Source organism: Taudactylus pleione, unplaced genomic scaffold (genome assembly GCF_031769625.1).
Source record: "Taudactylus pleione unplaced genomic scaffold, aTauple2 ptg000557l, whole genome shotgun sequence".
Taxonomy (NCBI): Eukaryota; Metazoa; Chordata; class Amphibia; order Anura; family Myobatrachidae; genus Taudactylus; species Taudactylus pleione.
The window spans coordinates 267,551-288,771 of NW_028284959.1; the positions used below are offsets into that span (position 1 = coordinate 267,551).

General features: G+C 45.9%; 1 protein-coding gene across 1 annotated transcript in view; it reads left to right on the forward strand.

Annotated features, from left to right (window-relative positions):
- The window catches only part of LOC148481864 (dachshund homolog 2-like), a 324,209-nt gene that overhangs the window by 156,554 nt on the left and 146,434 nt on the right, over window positions 1-21,221 (forward strand). The window contains exons 6-7 of the mRNA XM_088452903.1: window positions 16,866-17,001; window positions 18,716-18,796. Of these exons, the coding sequence (XP_088309029.1) occupies window positions 16,866-17,001; window positions 18,716-18,796 (217 nt within the window). The remainder of the gene's footprint in view (window positions 1-16,865; window positions 17,002-18,715; window positions 18,797-21,221) is intronic.

The following is a 21,221-nucleotide window of genomic DNA, read 5'->3' on the forward strand; positions in this document are numbered from 1 at the left end:
CATGAGTACGAATTTTAATCCGCATGCGCGAACCAGTCAGTGCGGCCGAAAATCGTGTGCTCGCTAAATAGCGAATGCCTGCTATTTTGAGTGACAGAATGAGGCGTTTGTGGGTGGTAACAGGGGAAGGTGCTTGAAAACGGGGAGTGGAGATCCGAACGCAGGCGTGCTTAAAGGTCAAAACGGGCGTTTTAAGGGTGTGCATAATTAACAAAGCAGCGTCATTGACCACGTCACTTGGTTGTTTTATAGCCAGAACTGCTCGCATGATTCTGGTAGGAAAAACCAACCACAAGAATAGCGAGCAGTTCAGACGCCATTCGATGTACTCGATTAATCTAATAAATAGCGGACATGACGTATGATGCGAGCTGCCAGGGGGCGTTTTTTTCAAAATTACGTTCACATGTTTTGTTCGCTCGTTCAGACCTAGAGGCGTGAACAGACCGCAAAGAGCGAACGGTTCATTTAAATAGCCAGCCCCTTTTTCTGAACGAGTAAGCGCAAATAGCGTCCGGCTCTGAATCAGGCCCTATGTCTGATCAAGACAAGATGACATAATTATAAGTAATTAAAGGCACGGCTGTGTTTCCTCTGTCCCTTAAACCTGGCTCAATATTTTCTGTTGAGAGAAGTTATTACTGGACACATTATTGGGGCAATGTTTTTTTGAATTTGAGCCACAGTTTATGAGATTATTATTACTGTGCTACCCACCAGCCAGAGGTACCAGGAGGGGCACGTGATATTCAGCTCTGACTGGGCAGCGTTAGGAGTGGGGGTCCGTCTGCTCAGGGGAACAGCACGATGTGAAGTAGCACTAAGCTTCTAAAACTGGATTCTTCTCATCTGATTTTTAAAGGGCGCTTTGTCCTAAACCGTATGCGATTTAGGAGTTTTGAAAGGTCTTCATTACACCAGCAGTTTGGTTCTATACTATGACAAACCTCAATGTGTTGCAATTTCAACACTACCAAAAGAAAAGCACATTTTGTAATTGTGCCCCAGTTATATAGGAATAACAGGTATAGATTTCCATTTATTTATACATAGAGTTTTCTGTGGGGCCTGGAGCCGTGGAAAATGGGTCTGCGCAGCTACAGAGAATACGGAGGTAAAACGCCCGGATTTGAGTAGAAAAAGAGGCACTTGGGAGGTAGATCAGTGGTTTGTTTATTGGACAGGCTGCAGTTTATGACGTTTGTGTTCTTTTGTTCTACAGCTTTAAAGTATACCCGACATTTACATAAACGGAGGCCGAAATCTTGTGGGTTGAGCCAATTTGTAATATGGCAATTTATAAGGAACCATAAGACACTGCCTTACTGATGTTCACTGAGGCCGGACTAATATTCCCTGAGGCCGGACCAATATTCCCTGAGGCCGGACCAATGTTCCCTGAGGCCGGACCAATGTTCCCTGAGGCCGGACCAGTGTTCCCTGAGGCCGGACCAGTGTTCCCTGAGGCCGGACCAGTGTTCCCTGAGGCCGGGCCAGTGTTCGCTGAGGCCGGGCCAGTGTTCGCTGAGGCCGGACCAGTGTTCGCTGAGGCCGGACCAATGTTCACTGAGGCCGGACCAATGTTCGCTGAGGCCGGACCAATATTCACTGAGGTCGGGCTAGTATTCTGGAGAAATAACTAAAATTTTGTAGACCAGACTAACATTTATGATGCCTGACTAATATGCGGGAAGAAAATATGCCCCTCACAGGAAAATAAAAAAACATACACACATTGCCCCCCCACAGGAAATATAAAACATACACACATTGCCCCCTCACAGGAAATATAAAACATACATACATTGCCCCCCCTACAGGAAATAAAAAAACATACACACATTGACCCTCCACAGGAAATAAAAAAACATACATACATTGCCCCCCCCACAGGAAATATAAAACATACACACATTGCCCCCTCACAGGAAATATATAACATACACACATTGCCCCCCCCACAGGAAATAAACATATACACACATTGCCCCCCCCCACAGGAAATAAACATATACACACATTGCCCCCCACAGGAAATAAACATTTACACACATTGCCCCCCCACAGGAAATAAACATATACACACAATGCCCCCCCACAGGAAATAAACATATACACACATTGCCCCCCCACAGGAAATAAACATTTACACACATTGCCCCCCACTGGAAATAAACATATACACATTGCCCCCCACAGGAAATAAACATATACACATTGCCGCCCCCCACAGGAAATAAACATACACACATTGCCCCCCCATAGGAAATAAAAAGCATACACTCATTGGTCCCCAAAAAGAAAAAAAACACACACATTGGCCCCCACAGAAGACTTATACTGTATACTTACCTCATATGAGTTTGGAGACAGGGCTGCTTCCTGCAGTGCAGAGCTACCTCACTCATCACGGATATGATGGCGGCTGGGGAGAGCTTCTTATGATGGCTGCAGGTGCAGCTGCTGAAAACCTTTCCTTGATGAGGGGAACGTATGGGAGCAACAGAAGTTCCTTCAGGGAGTCAGCAACTGGCTCCCTGTGCTGCTACCTGCCTCCCCTCCCACCGTGCCCTCAGAGCACTGCGTGGCTGCGCGACCCCATAACGTCATGCCACCGCATCAAAGATGGGTCACAGCCCAGCCGGGCCACATCTGCACTGGAAGTTGAGCCCACCACCACCCGTACCAGAAGTTCAGCGGTCACACTACGCCCCCTGTGAGGTGGAACCCCTGTGTGGCCACTCTTCGGGAATGGGCCTCGAGCTGGCCCTGACGTAATGGTTCTTAGTGGATTGATCGGCTCCATAATGTTGAATATTAGGTCATCCCAGGATTAGCTTTCTGAACGCTATGATGTCTCTACCTAACTGAAAACTGTTGCTGGCAGTACATTTGCATTTTGATATAGGGAGCCCAAAACTCACAACAGACCCAGTTTAAGCAGAACCGTTATCATTTGAGGGCTCTATCCTGCCCTTGGATATGTTTGTTGTCTCATTTTTGGGAAATTTAGGCGATGTCTCCTGCTCACCGCAGAGCATCAGTAAAGTGGTGCCAGACAGACCTTTAATTTGTGCGCTCAATTTTTATTGGATGTTTGGAGGCGGCTAAGGGGCAGCGTAGTATTTCACAAGGGCTAAACAGGCCCCCACCGTGACCCAGCCATGCCCAATGTCCTGTTTCCTGGATATGAAATGTTGGAGGTTTTGGGAGCCCACCATCAGACCACCTAGTATTTTAGCCTGGGTAGGATGATGGTATCCAAGGTGGCAAATACCTTAAAGGAAATGCGCGTCACCTAATTCAAGTTACCATGGTGATCTTTACATCTCGTTGGCTAAATAAAAAAATACAGAAAAAAACAGTTTCAAAGTATTACTCGAAACTGATATCCTGGTGCTAATTGGGTACAAAAATATATATACTAATAGTTATGATATTGCTGCAAGTTCATACAGCTGGTACTCTTCTGGCAAATTGCTACTTATAACCAAAAACTTCCAGTGAACTGCGCAAAAACCATATATAACATATCTTCAAATAATATGTTGTATTGACACAAGACTTCCTTTATAAAAAAAAAGATTTAATACATAGATCAATACATACAGTATAACACATAACACAATACAATAATGGATAATTTCCAATAGATGGCCTATTATTCTAAAATAGCTTAGTATCCAGCCAGTGTCATCTAGAAAGTATGATTTGTTATATCCTAGATACAAAGTTGGTCACCAGCTGATTGTTGCAATTGTAATTGAAAACAATGTCTCTTTATAAGCCTTCAATAGGCAGAGTTAGTGACTTATGCTCACCGGCTTAATATGAATAGAACATGGAGTTCCCAATAGCAACTTAGTGTCTTTAGACGATAAACAGAGTATTAAACGTACTGTTGTGTAGGAGGCCTGCAGTACCTCTCACCTCTGTGATTCCAAGGAATGTATTGAAAATTAGCCATTATTGTATTGTGTTATGTGTTATATGTATTGATCTATGTATTAAATCTTTTTTATAAAGGAAGTCTTGTGTCAATCCAACGTATTATTTGAAGATATGTTATATATGGTTTTTGCGCAGTTCACTGGAAGTTTTTGGTTCTAAATAAAAAAAATATAACCTTTAGCTGACATTTCAGGGGTCAATTTAAGAACCTTCACAATTTGTCCCTGAGGATTAACTACTCTTGTTTCCGTCCTTTGCGCTATTCATATGCTGGGGGGGGGAAAGCACCCGCCCCTGCAAATAGTAAAATGTACTGTACTGATTGCAAAATGTTACTCTCCCTGGTCCTCCCCAACTCATCTATTGCGCACGTGTGGCCGTTAAGCCATTGATGCGCCCAGTATAGGCTACCCGAGAGTATTATCTACTGTGGAGATCCAGCTCCAGCTAAGCTCACGATGGCTCCATCTCAGGAAAGGGACGTTTCTGAATGGTGTTCAGGGGAAAATGCATTAAGGAATAACCCCCTTAACTAGCACAAATCCTAAATTTCAACTTACTGTACCCCAGGTTTTAAAACCAGACCTATCACACTCAGATCAAATCTATCCCTAAAATTAAAATCCTAATCTTAAACCTAAATGATGTGCTGAAATTATTTTAAGCGCTATTAGAGCTCTAATATTTCCAACCCAAAATACAGAGCTATAAGAAACATACGATGTGCCTCTGGCTGTACAGATAACCTGATATTCTCTTTTTGAGATATAATGAAAGTGACTTCCTATATTTTAAATGAGGTACCAGGGTTCCAAGTAACAAATAATCGGCAGATCCTCCATAAATATTCTGGGCATGTTACAAATTTGGATGGAAATAAAGGCATTTAATCCCCCATATGCAAAGTGGTGGTTTACAAATTCACCAGCCAACGATTCCATCTACACCCCCTGTGCCTATGTGACAACGCCCCGTTACGGCCCAGTTACACCTCTGAAACACATATAGTACGACTCAATATGGCCCATACTTGTGAGCAGGCAAACGCTTGCATCAGGGCCTATGTGTGCATACTACTGTAATACACACCCCTAAGCAATGGGACACGCAATATGTCCATTATATCTGCGGTGGGCTAACGCTGATTTTCTCACAAATAGTTAATAGCCGCCGTTCCTCCCTACGAAAATATTTTTCTTATGAAATCATAACTCTGTTACATCGTTCCAGTATCGGCCCTAAAAAGCCCATTGGCTGCTGCAACGTCCGCCGAGAATCTGGCATTAGCAGAGAATATAAAGTATATCGAGTGAGACAGAGCCGTAAAAACCCACAAATGGCGAATAAAGGCAAAGCACCAACGCAAGGAAAATGTTGACATTTTCAGATTTTGTCATTTTCTGATACAAATGTCCTCATTGATTAGCTGCAAATACCGTTAACCCTTTGCTTGGCAAATGCTGGGGACATGAAGACTTGTTCTCATTTCTAATAAAATAGATTAACTTGCAGTGAAATTTTAACTAGGCTGAGACAGAACAGTAGCTACCTAATGAACCGGGCGTATTGCTGTTAAGTAGCTAAATAGATGGATACTGATTACAGGACTGAACGATGGGGAACGTGCTCTGCGGCCGCCTTGTTGTCAGGGAAGGGAAGTACTTATACGGTTCTGCGTAACCATCTCTAGGAGGCGCTATTCTACACAGGTTCTCAGGGACAATTTTCTCAATCTGACAAGGGAAACGCAGGCCCCTGTGTAAGTGTTAAATGCTTTCAGTGCATGGACTCGGAGCTCGTAGACATGTATTGTTCAAGTCTACACGTTTGCAATGACGCAATATAACGGTTTGAATATACGCAAAGACTGACACTGCTCAATTCTTCTGGGAGAACTGCATTATATTCAGGTGGAGGCACTAATCAATTCATATTGGTCAGTCCACAAAATTACAGGTGCCCCAACATTCAGTATCTGACAGGTGCTGCAATATTCTGTATCTCTGACAGGTAACCTGACATTCTGTATCTCTGACAGGTGCCCCAACATTCAGTATCTCTGACAGGTGCTGCAATATTCTGTATCTCTGACAGGTAACCTGACATTCTGTATCTCTGACAGGTGCCGCGACATTCTGTATCTCTGACAGGTAACCTGACATTCTGTATCTCTGACAGGTGCCCCAACATTCAGTATCTCTGACAGGTGCCCCAACATTCTGTATCTCTGACAGGTGCCCCAACATTCTGTATCTCTGACAGGTGCCCCGACATTCTGTATCTCTGACAGGTGCCCCAACATTCAGTATCTCTGACAGGTGCCCCAACATTCTGTATCTCTGACAGGTGCCCCGACATTCTGTATCTCTGACAGGTGCCCTGACATTCTGTATCTCTGACAGGTGCCCCGAAATTCTGTATCTCTGACATTTGCCCCGACATTCTGTATCTCTGACAGGTGCCCCAACATTCAGTATCTCTGACAGGTGCCCCAACATTCTGTATCTCTGACAGGTGCCCCAACATTCTGCATCTCTGACAGGTGCCCCAACATTCTGTATCTCTGACAGGTGCCCTGACATTCTGTATCTCTGACAGGTGCCCCAACATTCAGTATCTCTGACAGGTGCCCCAACATTCTGTATCTCTGACAGGTGCCCTGACATTCTGTATCTCTGACATTTGCCCCGACATTCTGTATCTCTGACAGGTGCCCCAACATTCTGTATCTCTGACAGGTGCCCTGACATTCTGTATCTCTGACAGGTGCCCCGACATTCTGTATCTCTGACAGGTGCCCCGACATTCTGTATTTCTGACAGGAGCCCCGACATTCTGTATCTCTGACAGGTGCCCCGACATTCTGTATCTCTGACAGGTGCCCCAACATTCCTCCTCTCTGACTGGTGAACTAACATTCAGTATCTCTGACAGGTGCCCCAACAATCAGTATCTCTGACAGGTGCCCCAACATTCAGTATCTCTGACAGGTGGTCCAACATTCAGTGTCTCTGACAGGTGCACCAACATTCTGTATCTCTGACTAGTGAACTAACATTCAGTATCTCTGACAGGTGCCCCAACATTCAGTATCTCTTACTGGTAAACTAACATTCAGTATCTCTGACAGGTGCCCCAACATTCAGTATCTCTGACAGGTGCCCCAACATTCAGTATCTGACAGGTGCCCCAACATTCAGTATCTCTGACAGGTGCCCCAACATTCTGTATCTCTGACTGGTGAACTAACATTCAGTATCTCTGACAGGTGCCCCAATATTCAGTATCTCTGACAGGTGCCCCAACATTCTGTATCTCTGACAGGTGCCCCAACATTCTGTATCTCTGACAGGTGCCCCAACATTCTGTATCTCTGACAGGTGCCCCAACATTCAGTATCTCTTGACAGGTGCCCCAGCATTCTGTATCTCTGACTGGTGAACTAACATTCAGTATCTCTGACAGATGCCCCAACATTCAGTATCTCTGACAGGTGCCCCAACATTCAGTATCTCTGACAGGTGCCCCAACATTCAGTATCTCTGACAGGTGCCCAAACATTCTGTATCTCTGACTGGTGAACTAACATTCAGTATCTCTGACAGGTGCCCCGACATTCAGTATCTCTGACAGGTGCCCCGACATTCAGTATCTCAGACAGGTGCCCCAACATTCTGTATCTCTGACTGGTGAACTAACATTCAGTATCTCTGACAGGTGCCACAACATTCAGTATCTGACAGGTGCCCCAACATTCAGTATCTGACAGGTGCCCCAACATTCTGTATCTCTGACAGGTGCCCCAACATTTATGCTCTTTGACAGGTGCCCCAACATTCTGTATCTCTGACAGGTGCCCCAACATTCTGGATCTCTGACAGGTGCCCCCACATTTATGCTCTCTGACAAATGCCCCAACATTTAGACACTTCACCAGGTGCCCCAATATTCAGGTTTTCTTGCACGTTCATGTTTCCTCTTGGGTCACCCAACGTTTGGGTTCTCCAGCCATTAAAACTACATTTGGGTTCTCCAGGCGAATACCCAATGTTCAAATTCTCCAGCAGGTCCCCCCAAGATTAAGGTTCTCCAGCATGAACCTCAAAACTTTCCGGTTCTCCTGCTAATTCTTCATGGTTCAAAGTGTCCCACTGCTGCTACCCACACTACTGAAGACATAGGACACTACAACCCCAACATGACCTGACCACTGGACATGACCATAATACAATTCTATTACATTCTATACAGACATTGGACACTACACCCCCAACATGACCTGACCATTGTACATGACCATAATACTTCTATTACACACTATACAGACATAGGACACCACAACCCCAATATGGCCTGACCATTGTACATAACCATAATACATCTATTACACACAATACAGCCATAGGACACTACACCCCCAACATGACCTGACCACTGTACATAATCATAATACACATCTATTACACCGTTTACAGACATAGGACACTACACCCCAACATGTCCTGACCACTGTACATGATCATAATACACATCTATTACACTGTATACAGACATAGGACACTACACCCCCAACATGTCCTGACAACTGTACATGACCATAAGACACATCTATTACATTGTATACAGACATAGGACACTACACCCCCAACATGTCCTGACCACTGTACATGACCATAATACACATCTATTACACTGTATACAGACATAGGACACTACACCCCCAACATGACCTGACCACTGTACATGATCATAATACACATCTATTACACTCTATACAGACATAGGACACTACACCCCCAACATGTCCTGACCGCTGTACATGACCATAATACACATCTATTACATTGTATACAGACATAGGACACTACACCCCCAACATGTCCTGACCACTGTACATGACCATAATACACATCTATTACACTCTATACAGACATAGGACACTACACCCCCAACATGTCCTGACCGCTGTACATGACCATAATACACATCTGTTACACTGTATACAGACATAGGACACTACACCCCCAACATGTCCTGGCCACTGTACATGACCATAATACACATCTATTACACTGTATACAGACATAGAACACTACACCCCCAACATGTCCTGACCACTGTACATGACCATAATTCTATTTAACCATATACAGATGTAGGGCACTCCAGCCGGACCTGACCCCTGGCCATTATCATTCCCAGTGATCCTCCTATTACCGGTGCCTAATACACTCCCCAGTGAAATATTCTGATCCTAGCTAGAATAATGTGAGGGAGTAGGATCAGGTGTGTGTAGGGTCCGTCACCTGAGTTTTATATTCTGCCAGCATAACAGACGTCTGATACATGGAAAGAAATATACAAGTGTAACAGATTTGTGTTATAAGATCTCATCTACTTCTGTAAGTTGCACTTTTTCTAGTCTCTGGGCCTGATTCAGAGCCGGACTCTCTGAACGAGCGCCCGCTCTGAATCAGGGCTTTTTTTTTTTTTTTGTGCGACCTCCTGGACGCTCGCATAGCTGGGGGTTACCACCCACAGCTTATGCGAGCGTCCATGATGATGGTCGCGATGGTCAAGACCATCGCGACCATCGGGCTTGCGACGAGACCCTGCGGTAGGGTCTCGCTGCCGCCAGCCCTGGAGTGATTTTGGCTCTATCAGAGCCAAAATCACTCCCACTGACATCACTAGTGATGTCAGTGGGGCCGGACCCAGACGGTAGGCGTTCCCATGGGAACGCCTCCGTCTGGGCAGCCGCACCCCGGCACGCCCACCAAAGGGGGCGTGCTGTCACTCACCATCGACAGCACGCCCCCTTTGGTGCGAGACCCCGAGCGAAGGCTTCCCCGTCGCTCGCCGGGTCTCGCGCATGCACACGACGGAGCAGCCTCCGTCGTGCGCATGCGCATTTGGGTACCATCGACCCGCTTGCGAGCGTCCTGAATGAGACCCTCTGTCTGAAGATACTGTAGGAATTTTGCCCTTTTCTTATATCTGTCCTGGGTGAAATATAACGTCCCATTAAGCTGCTTCCTGCAGGTTCCTGTGATATGATAGTAATCTTGGTGCTTGATACAAAGTTTCTGGTAATAAGTTAACTTGTCTCATGGCTCATGTGTGTCCTGGTTTCTCCAGTCCCGAAATTGGTATTTTAAACCTTACATTTAGAAAGCATACAATGCTGGAATTCCAGGAAAGCCGAATCAGGCTCGTTTTACGCTATTTGGCATCTATTCTGAACTGGGGCATATTTTTTATTTGTGCAAGTCGATTATGAACTTGAATGCAGCCAAGAGGCAGGAAAATCATTCATTTAGATTGTGTGCACTGTGCATCCTAAAGGCTCCTTAATCCTCATTCAATTCCAACCAACTGTCTAAAAGAGTAGAGGGGGGCAAACATATCCCCCCCCCCCTCGACCATCGGAAGCCCTGGTGGCTTTTGTGGTACAGTATGGACAGACTTTCCGACGTGCGCCTGTTACCGTTCAGTTTTATATCCCAGCGATAACACAGACAACAGACTATTTAGAATTCTGAGAGTGTTAGTTAATGTACAAGTTTATCTTCATTCATTTGAAGATGTTTATGTACTGCTGGGAGTTAAATTAATTAGCATTTGCAATGATATCCATCTTCTTCTGCGGAAAGTGCGACTGCGAGGTCAGATTATGAGGGATCTCTTAAATGAAGACCAGACGGATAAGTACACAGCGAGGTCTAAAACCGCGGCCACCTCCAATCAATAATATTTTATTTTGCTTGAATAACTCCCATTTAAAGATTGCATATATTGGCGTTTATGTGATTTCCGAGGGTTAATATACTGTCATTTGGTTTGTTTAGCCGTGTTTGTGAAGAAAACATTTGGCAAACTCTCCCCAGTTGTTCATTCAAACGGCCATTACAGATAATGTGATATAGGAAATTGCATTCTGCAATGGCAGATATCCAGTCTGGAGTCTGAAATCGGAGCCGTCGCAGGAAGAGGGGAACTGTTCCGCTACACCAGGGGGACACCAGGCGATATTGGGGGGGATGCCCACCCATTTCCCATGTCATCAGGGCCTTAAGAACAAATGCAAATTGACGGGATGGGACATGGGGCCTGATTCAAACCCACTCGCGAGCGCACGGCACTCGGAAGCGTGTCGATGGTCCTCGACTGCGCATGCGCCACCTCCGGCGTGCGCAACGGGTCTCGCTACAAGACGGGGTGGCTGTCGATGTTGATTGACAGCTCGCCTCATTTTGTAGGCGGGGAGGGGGGTGGCTGCACAAACGCAGCTTAGCGAGCGGCATGGAGGCTGAAAAAAATAAAATAAATTCCCGCCCTGTTTCAGAGCGAGCGCTTGCAAACAGCGATCGGCTCTGAATCAGGTCCATGATCTGCTAATAGGTCCTGTTCGTTACACGTTTGTGTAAGACTTAGGCCCTCATTCAGAGCCGTTCGCTATTTGCGGTCGTTCGTTCAAAAACAAGGGGTGGCTATTCAAATGATCCATATGCACATTGCGGTCTGTTCACACCTCTAAGTCTGAACGAGCGCGCAAAACATACGCTCGTTTATTTGTTAAAAACGCCCCCTGGCCGCTCGCACCCTACGTCATGTCCGCTATTTATTAGATTATTCGAGTACATCGTACAGCGTATGAACTGCTCGCTTTTCTTGTGGTTGGTTTTTTCAACCGCTATTTTGCGAGCAGTTCTGAGTTAAAAAAAAACCAAGTGACATGGTCAATGACGCTGCTGTATTAATTATGAACTCCCTTAAAACGCCCGTTTTGACCTTTAAGCACGCCTGCGTTCGAATTCCACTCCCCCGTTTACAAGCACCTTCCCCTGTTACCACCCACATACGCCTCATTCTGTCACTCAAAATAGCAGGCACTCGCTATATAGCGTACAAACGATTTTCGGCCGCACTGACTGGTTCGCGCATGCGTACTAAAAACCGTACGCATGCGCAGATGTGCGAACATCGCTCGAAACGAGCGTACGGCCGCTAGCGAGCAGCTCTGAATGAGGGCCTAAGTGTACAGTGCGTTTCCCTGCAGGCAAATATATTGCTACATACAGGGCTGGATTCAGAGCTGGACGCAATGGCGATTACAGACGCAGATCGAGCGATTGTTTGCCATCGCGCATGCGTATAAGCCGCACTGTGTGTTCCCTGCGATCGCATTACAACGACGGACGGACAGAAGAATCCATCACAAAGTGAGTGAGAGGATGTCAGCGTTTGGGGGTGGTGATGGGGAGGTCAGGAAAGCGCAGGCGTGCCTGTGTGAACGCAGTTACATGGGCGTGCATAAATTAGCACATGCGATGTCCTACGCAGCTCTGCGTGTCAGAAAAGCTCCCAAGGCCGCGGCTGGTCAGACGTTCTGCATCGGCAAGATGGCTGCTCGATGTGACGAATATTTACGAATGTAAGCGACGTCGTACGTATATGAGAAGTTAGCAGCGGGCGTCCTTCTGCTCGGGTAAGCCTTGCAATCATTAGCATATTTTCGCAGCTGCGATCGCATTAGCGTGCGTCTCTTAATCGGGCGCAGAGTGCGGTGATTATATCTCATGAGGAAAGTTTATCATTGTGCTCATGTTCGGGGAAAGTGCGCCAATGTGACTTTACAGGAAAACTGTTGTTAACATATTTTGTATTATTTCTAATTAACTTTCTTTTAAAAAATGTTTTCTAAAATCGTTTGACTTTTTCATACCGTGTTGTGCATCGCGTGGATATAGCGTGCGGATCGCATAGTGTCTACGCCCAATTGCCCTTGGGTCATACATCGCATCCTCCCATCTACTGTGCTGCAGATGGGACAATGCAATGAACGACACTATTGCACTAAATGCAGCATTAAACAACACATGGCATCGCCGTATGCCGCATTAGTCCATCGCGTTCTCCCGCTGACTGGGTACACTATCGCATAGTGTGTACCCAGTATTACTTTCATGATTAATATCTTCCCGGCCATTATTAACAACAGCGCCACCTACAGGTTATAAGGACAAACTGATCAACATACTGGGGGGGAGGAGAGTCCAGCGCTTCGGCGGCGTTATTCCTTACGGTCGTGGCAGTCCCATCTAACCCCGCCCGCTGCAATCAAACATGGAGGACGGCTTCCACGCCCAGGACACTCCCATGAAACAGAACAGTTCTGTGCAGTCACATGGGGCCTGATTCAGGGATTCTACACCGATTAGCGCACATCTGCGATGTTTAGCGGTCTGCGCATGTGAGTCCCCCCTTTTCAGCAGCCTGATGGACATGCTGAGGCGTTTGGGGGGCACAGCCGGGCACGTGCCTGCCCACCGTCACCAGAAACGGGTCCGCGTCTCCCCCTTTCTCCAAGAAGGACGAGGCCACGGTCTGCATCGGTAGCCGCAGATTTCCTGGCCTCACAAGTGACCAGGAACCAGCCAGGCTGCGGTAAGCTTCGGCTTACGCAGCCATGGCCAAGGGAGCAACCATCGCGACCAGGTTGCGTCTACGGACGCCGCACTCAGATCGCAGGAGGCGTCTTATTTCCTTTAGACACCTCCTGCTGCGTTTGCATTATGTTGCTGGTATAACACAGCCGCTTCTGTGCAGCTCTGCGATACCGTCCATCTCTGAATGAGGCTCATGGCCGCCATCCTATCACGGTCCGAAACGCAAGTCCTGTAAATATCCCGCAATGCATAATAATGACTTTTAGCTTATTGTGCTGTTCACCACCTTCTGCTGGAAGCATATCCGCCAGTCCGTGACTATAAATCAGAATACATTAATCATTGTCCCTCATGTTAGGAATGGAGAAGGATGAAGCATTCTGCCACATGCAGAAAGGAGACCTAGGGGCAGATGCACTAAGCCTTATGGGTCTATGTACTAAGCAGTGTTAGGAGACAGAGTGAAAAGTGATAAGGTACCAGCCAATCAGCTCCCAACTGTCATCTCACAGGCTGTGTTTGAAAAATGACAGTTGGGAGCTGATTGGCTGTTACCTTATCACTTTCTTATCACTTTTCACTCTGTCTCCTAACACTGCTTAGTAAATAGACCCCTTAGTGAGAGATAAAGTACCAACCAATCGGCTCCTAACTGCCTTGTTACTGGCTGTGTTTGAAAAGTGTCAGTTAGGAGCTGATTGGTTGGTGATTTATCTCTCTCCAAGACTTAGTGCATCTGCCTCATGCTTGTACGTGATTCTGCGTAACTGGGAAGCGTCTCTCAGGCGCTGTACATCCTCACAATGTACCATTATGTAGCCCTATTACAATGTATCTTTATATATGGCTCATTTTCTCCCCCATCACCCTCCCGCCATCATCGGGGCACTTATATAAGGGGCGATGTCACGAGGGTCATCTTTTACGGCCGCAGTAATGGCGCACGGATGTTTTACTCATTGCCATATGTGGTTTCTGCTTCTTGTCAGTCCCATTGACTGTAAAGCTGCTATATCTAATTAAGACAAATACATTATTATTGGTAAGCTGAATAATAGACCAGAAATAAAGGGATTGTTATAGTATAACCACATGTTACGGGGGTAGGCGCTTCCTAAGCAGACACTGAGGGACTGACATAAACATTGTCATTTGGTTGAATTATACACAGGATCAGGGCGAGTGATATCACAGCAGCTTAAATCACTATTCACAGGATCACAGCAGCTTAAATCACTATTCACAGGATCACAGCAGCTTAAATCACTATTGATTAAGCAGTTTTGACCTATATCAGGTTCCATAAGGACACTGGGCCTGATTCAGCTTTGGGAATAGAGTAAAGCCGGGTACACACTTAACGATATGCTCCATGAGTGATATCGCTAAAATGTTTTCCCTTCACCCGGCTCAACGACATCGTACATACACACTGAACGATATCGTTAACTATATCGTTCAGTGAAGTCACCCGCCTCATCCCTGAACATGATATCGTCAGGTTGCCCTTCATGTTCCGGCGATGGCAGACATCATTAACGATCCGCGTGAGTGCGCATTGTTAACGATATCGTGCATACACACTGGACGAAACTGAACGCTATGAACAATATCGTTATCGTCCATATCGTTCAATTTATTGTCTAGAGTGTATCAGCCTTAAGATAGAGCCAGTAACTGATCATCTTGGTAACAACATGCTGCACTGCAGGGGGGGCAGATGTAAGATGTGCAGAGTTTTCATTTTGGGAGGGGTGTCCAAACCGAAATTTACATTGCAGTGTGAAAATAAAGTTGTCCAGAATTTGTGGGCTACATGCAAAAGCATCCAGTATTTACTGTACATGCCAAAATATGTATGTACAGAGGGCCTGATTCAGAACCGCTCGCTCGTGCTGCACGTTCGCAAGCGGCCCGATATTCTTTGTGCGCACATGCGCATGCTTCGTTCTGCACGTGCGCGAACTACACACTGCGATCACATCCCTCTCGCTCGCCCAGCAAAGGCAGCGCAGGGTAATGAGTGACAGGAGAGGCCGTTTGTGGGTGGTAACAGGGGCAGGACACTAATAACGGGGGTGTGGAGGTGCGAACGCAGGCGTGCCTGGGTGTTTCAGTGCCGTTTTAGAGGCGTGCATAATTAACAGGCATCGTCATAGTACACGTCACTTGCCATTTTTTTACACTGGTTTCCTCGCACTCTTGCGGTAGGGTAAAGCTACCTCAAGCGCTGCGTTCGCATCTGATGGTGCTCGATGTACCAGTGTTTTAATACACTTCCTGGAGTTGACGTGTTGCTGGTGGGCGGCTCTGCCTGTGCGATTGGGCGTACGCATACACAAAGTGGCCGCTCGCTAAGACATGGTGGGCGTGCTTATGCCGTGGCGAGCAATCGCTTCCCGTGGCGTCACTTTGACACATTTGCATACGCATCCAGTGAGCGTTCGCAGATAGCGAACGGGTCTGAATCAGGTCCAGTATTTTCACCCCCTGCATTGCAACATGGTTTGTCCAGGTAACATAGAAACATAGAATTTGATGGCAGATGAGAACCACTTGGGCCCCTTCTAGTCTGCCAGTTACTTGCTATATCTTACTCAGGGCCACTGTCCTAAAGATGTTATACTACCTTTAGCTCTTTGTAGTAATATAGAGACATAATACTTTTTAATAAATTTGCAGTCAGGGTAACACTGAACAGTGTATTTAACCTCCATGACTTCCGTCTGAACATCACCATGTTAGTGTTGATTTACAGGTCATCATGTATAGGATATAGTAGCAATATGGAATTTAAGGTCTAATATTTGTTAGTGAATAAGAAGCTGAAGTTTAGAGAGGAGTTAAACCAAATGAAACCAGTGCATCCATCCGCAGCGCTAACACTACGCTGAGGTTTAGTCTCAATGACGCACTGGTGAAATAGTAAAAAACAATTTATTAATATTCAAATGATAAAATGGTAAAGACATACTGTTATAGAATAACTCTTGTTCTCCCAGTGAGAGAGACATTTGTGACTTTTGCAGACTGTTCCGAGTTTTCAAAATGATCATCTGCAACTATAGGATTCTGATCCTATCGGGTGTGAGGGTAAATAACGGGCGCGGATGCAGAAATTCAGCTAATGGGATAAACGTACAGACTGAGCCCAGTGGGACAGTTGCATATACAACGAGTCATCTTTAACAATGAGCAATCAGATCCGCATGGAGATAACTGACAATGTATCTTTGCTCATGGCTGCAGATAATACTGTACGTAACCAATTGTGCCTCATCCTTCTCCCCAAACCGGGACTTACTGACTTATTCTTATTCACTTCCATGATGCCTCAGGTTGTACGACGCAAGAACTGTGGCTCGTACTTCCCGTATATAACACCTCTGTTATTATATGTTCATGCCGTAGTATCTGTATTCCTTGTTTTCCGCCATGTACTGATGTGTAAATGTCTCTCTCCAGGAAAGGATCCAAGGCAGTCCTTCACCAGCTCCATCCATAGAGGACCCCCAGCGGCCAGGCAGCCATGCCTCCTCGCATCAAAGCAGTAGTGTATCCAGCTCCCCCTCACAACTTGACAACATAGCTGACCGAGTCGGTGAGTAGTTTCTGCAGCTGCCGTCATGCGATTCCATATACAGATATTATCCGTACAGGGCTTAAGCTGCTCTGGAGCTCACGTTATAGACATTGGAGCTTTCCAGCTGACATTGGTAGATGTTATGTGTCCAAAGATCTTGGACCAGTAGAGATTAAGTGTGGCACAATTTGTCTTTTATAGCTGCAGTTGTCTTATTACATATAAAACCCACTGAAATAAGAGCATGTGACCCAAGAACCTGACTGGTGCTTTAGTGGTGCAAAGCCATCCTTGTCACACTGTCACCAGCTGTACCCCTCTCTCACCTTAATCTCTCTCAGTGTATAACCATTGCCTTGCTGCTCCCCCGTTCTCATTGCTCTTACTCCATCCGTATCCTATCCTCCCGGCCTCACGTCCTAGTCACCCTTTTCTCACTTCATTTCTTTCATGCTCACACTCTTCTCGCTACTTCCTCCTTACCTTATTGTCACTACCCTCATCTTCTCTGCACCATTTCTCTATGCGTTTCCTAATCCTCTTCTAACTGCCATAGTTCCTGCTTTAGCCTTGCTCATTGCCCTCACAGCCGCTTCTCACTGCCCTTACTCCATCCTCAATCCCTATCCACTGCCCTTACTTCATCCTCAATCCCTATCCACTGCCCTTACTTCATCCTCAACCCCTATTCATTGTCCTTACTCCCTCTACTCACTGTCCATACTCCCTCCTCACCCTTATCTCACTGCACTTCCTCTCACCTCACCCTGCTCTCACTGTACTTACTCCCTCCTCTTCCACTTCTCACTGTACTTACTCCATCCTTATGCGATTCCCAATGGCCTTACTTCCTGCTCATCCTCTACCCTCTGTCCTGTTCATCCTCTTACGTCTGTACTTACTGTACTTCTTGCTCAGCCTCTTTGCTCTCTCTTACTCCCTGCTCATCCCCTTCCCTCTTTACTTACTCCCTGCTCATCCTCTTCCCGCTATCCTTACTCCCTGCTCATCCCCTACCCTCTGTCCGTACTCTCTGTTCATCCTCTTCCCTCTGTCCTTACTCCCTGTTCAGACTTTTCCCTCTGTCCTTACTCCCTGCTCAGCCTCTTCTCTCTGTCCTTAATCCCTGTTCAGCCTCTTTCCTCTGTCCTTACTCCCTGTTCAGCCTCTTCCCTCTGTCCTTACTACCTGTTCATCTTACGTCTGTACTTACTCCTTGCTCCTCCTCTTCTCTCTGTACTTACTCCTCGCTCAGCCTCTTCTCTCTGTACTTACTCCTTGCTCCTCCACTTTTCTCTGTACTTACTCCTTGCTCAGCCTCTTCTCACTGTACTTACTCCTTGCTCAGCCTCTTCTCTCTGTCCTTACTCCTTGCTCAGCCTCTTCTCTCTGTACTTACTCCTTGCTCAGCCTCTTCTCACTGTACTTACTCCTTGCTCAGCCTCTTCTCTCTGTCCTTACTCCTTGCTCAGCCTCTTCTCTCTGTACTTACTCCTTGCTCCTCCTCTTCTCCCTGTCTTTACTCCCTGCTCTCCCTTTTACGTCTGTACTTACTTCCTGTTCTTTCCTCTGTCCATCAATATCATCTTCACTAACTCACCCCTCTATACTGTTCCCACTATTTGCTCGTTACTCCTCCATACTGTGCATATTAGCAATAGGGGCGATATAATGTTTGTGAGATATGCTGTGCTTTCATTGGTTGCTGAGTGACGCTGCTCTTTGTACCCAGCCATGTTACCCAACTCCAGAGACGGAGATATCACAGAACAAGATACTGAAACCAGTATAAAAAAGATGTCAAAAGAGAAAGGTAAAAGGCATCCTTTGGTCCATTCTCTATTATACTTATGGGGTTTTGTGAATTACACATATACGCATAAACCTTCTATCAGATGAGGTGTTGTCATGTGTGCAAACCACTTACCCTTAACTAAAGTAAATAAAGACACTGACACGTAGATTTGGCAGATAACTTCATTGGAGCAATAATTATTTATTATTTATATAAGTATGTATGGTGGCAAAGAAAGGACGGCCAGAAATCAGCCAATTCTGCAATGCCCACACACAACCAACAACAGGCATAGCAGGCGTATATCGCCCAGAGTACATAAACATAACAATATAAACCATATAATCAACAAAAAGGTATCAATCACCCTCTACCTTGACTACCCACCCATTTGGGTGATGATACTGCCCCCCGTTAGGTTGGTACAGCCAACTACCAGTCAACGAAGGGGGCACACCTCAACTAAATAATTGCACCCGGACTGGTAACCTGCCCCTCTTTCACGCCACCTAAGGCCAAATCCGAAACAAAAACAGCCCAAAATTAAAGGGAAGGGAGGGTGGGAAACCTGGAAACAAAGAGGCTTTGGCCCACACTTCTAGCCCCTTATATAATATCCCTATAAAAACCCGCCCCTGCTTGCCATAGGCTACCTAACCCAGTGATTTGCATACATGCCGGCCCCCATCCTAGAGGTTTAAGCCTCCTCTTTTCTTATGCTAATCATTCGGTTTCTCTTACAGCCGAGAGTGTGACCTTAGCAATAGCAGCCTGTACCCCTGCAGATTATAGTGCAGGACCCTGGTCTGATTAGCGTAGGTGTAATAATTAGTGTGTTACAGTGTTGGTTGTTGAGTTACGATGCAGATAATGAAGGAAATGCAATCTTTTAATAGTAAATATATATATATATTCTTTAGTAATATATTAGCACTTTAAAGGATGGAAACTTGCTTATTGTGTAGTTTGGATATTAGATATTGTTCAAGGTGAAATCTCATTATCTGTGGCTTTGCACCCAGCTCCTTGATAAGAAGACATTGTTATGCAATGCACAGATATATTGACTTGTTCCTGGTGATGCTAAGGAATGCGATTAGCCTTTGCATTTGTAAATGCCAATCTTGACATGCTGCAGACACGTCAGCAATTTTAACACGTGACGCGTGCTACGATCTGTACATGCCAATCTCCGGAGTACCAAGAAGCTGTATAATATCTTGTCAAACGTGTTCGCTGTAAATCGGGCAGATGCTGTGAAGTCGTATTTTAGTAACACAGTTCAGCCTGTAACGTGACAGTTAGGAGCTGATTGGTTGGTTCTTTATCTCTCTCCAAACTTTGATAAATCTCCCCCTTAGTATTATGGGATCTTTCTGGAACTATACATGTACAGTTATTCACATACCCTGTTAATCATGTAGCGTGAGTGCGGTCATTGTTTGCGAGAGCCGTTTGGTGCATTTGCTGTTAATATATTCACTAAACTAATGAAACTTGTAGATGGTCATGTTTTTTTAAATGTCTAAGCTGGTGACATGGGCTAGAGGATAATTATCGCGTTCAGCCGGTCACAGAGAGACGTAGCTGGTGAGATCCAGATGTACGGCCTATTCACGTGAAAGGTGACCGCACAGACAGGCCGATAGCGGTGAGCTGCGTCCACTAATCGTCCTCTTTACCATCGTGCCCAACAATGAGGAGATTGGTTTTCATCGGATGTTATTGGGCATCGCTGCCGCGTTCAGCCCAGACGCTGTCACATGAGGCAAGGTGTCTGCCGACCCGCAGGATGTGTCACCAGCATTACTCAGGGACTATATAAATCTTTCATCCTTCATGCCAAGCGTCTTTCCGTGCGAATTTTTCCCTTAAAATGCGTCTTATTTGCAAAGTGATGTAAACAGGACGCACAAGCAGCTTCTGCTGATTAACATGATATACAGCATGCCTATATTCTGTGTGCGACTGCGGGTGTATCTGCATGCCTATATTCTGTGTGCGACTGCGGGTGTATCTGCATGCCTATATTCTGTGTGCGACTGCGGGTGTATCTGCATGCCTATATTCTGTGTGCGACTGCGGGTGTATCTGCATGCCTATATTCTCTGTGTGACTGCGGGTGTATCTGCATGCGTAACGCTACGTTACAGTGTCACAGATGCTGACAGCGTAACGTAACATTCACATGCAGATATAACCGCAGTCACACACAGATTACAGGCATACAGAGTGGCACTGCGCTCAAACTGTAACGTAACATTCACATGCAGATATAACCGCAGTCACACACAAATTACAGGCATACAGAGTGGCACTGCGCTCACACTGTAACGTAGCATTTCACATGCAGATATAACCGCAGTCGCACACAGATTACAGGCATACAGAGTGGCACTGCGCTCACACTGTAACGTAGCATTTCACATGCAGATAGAACCGC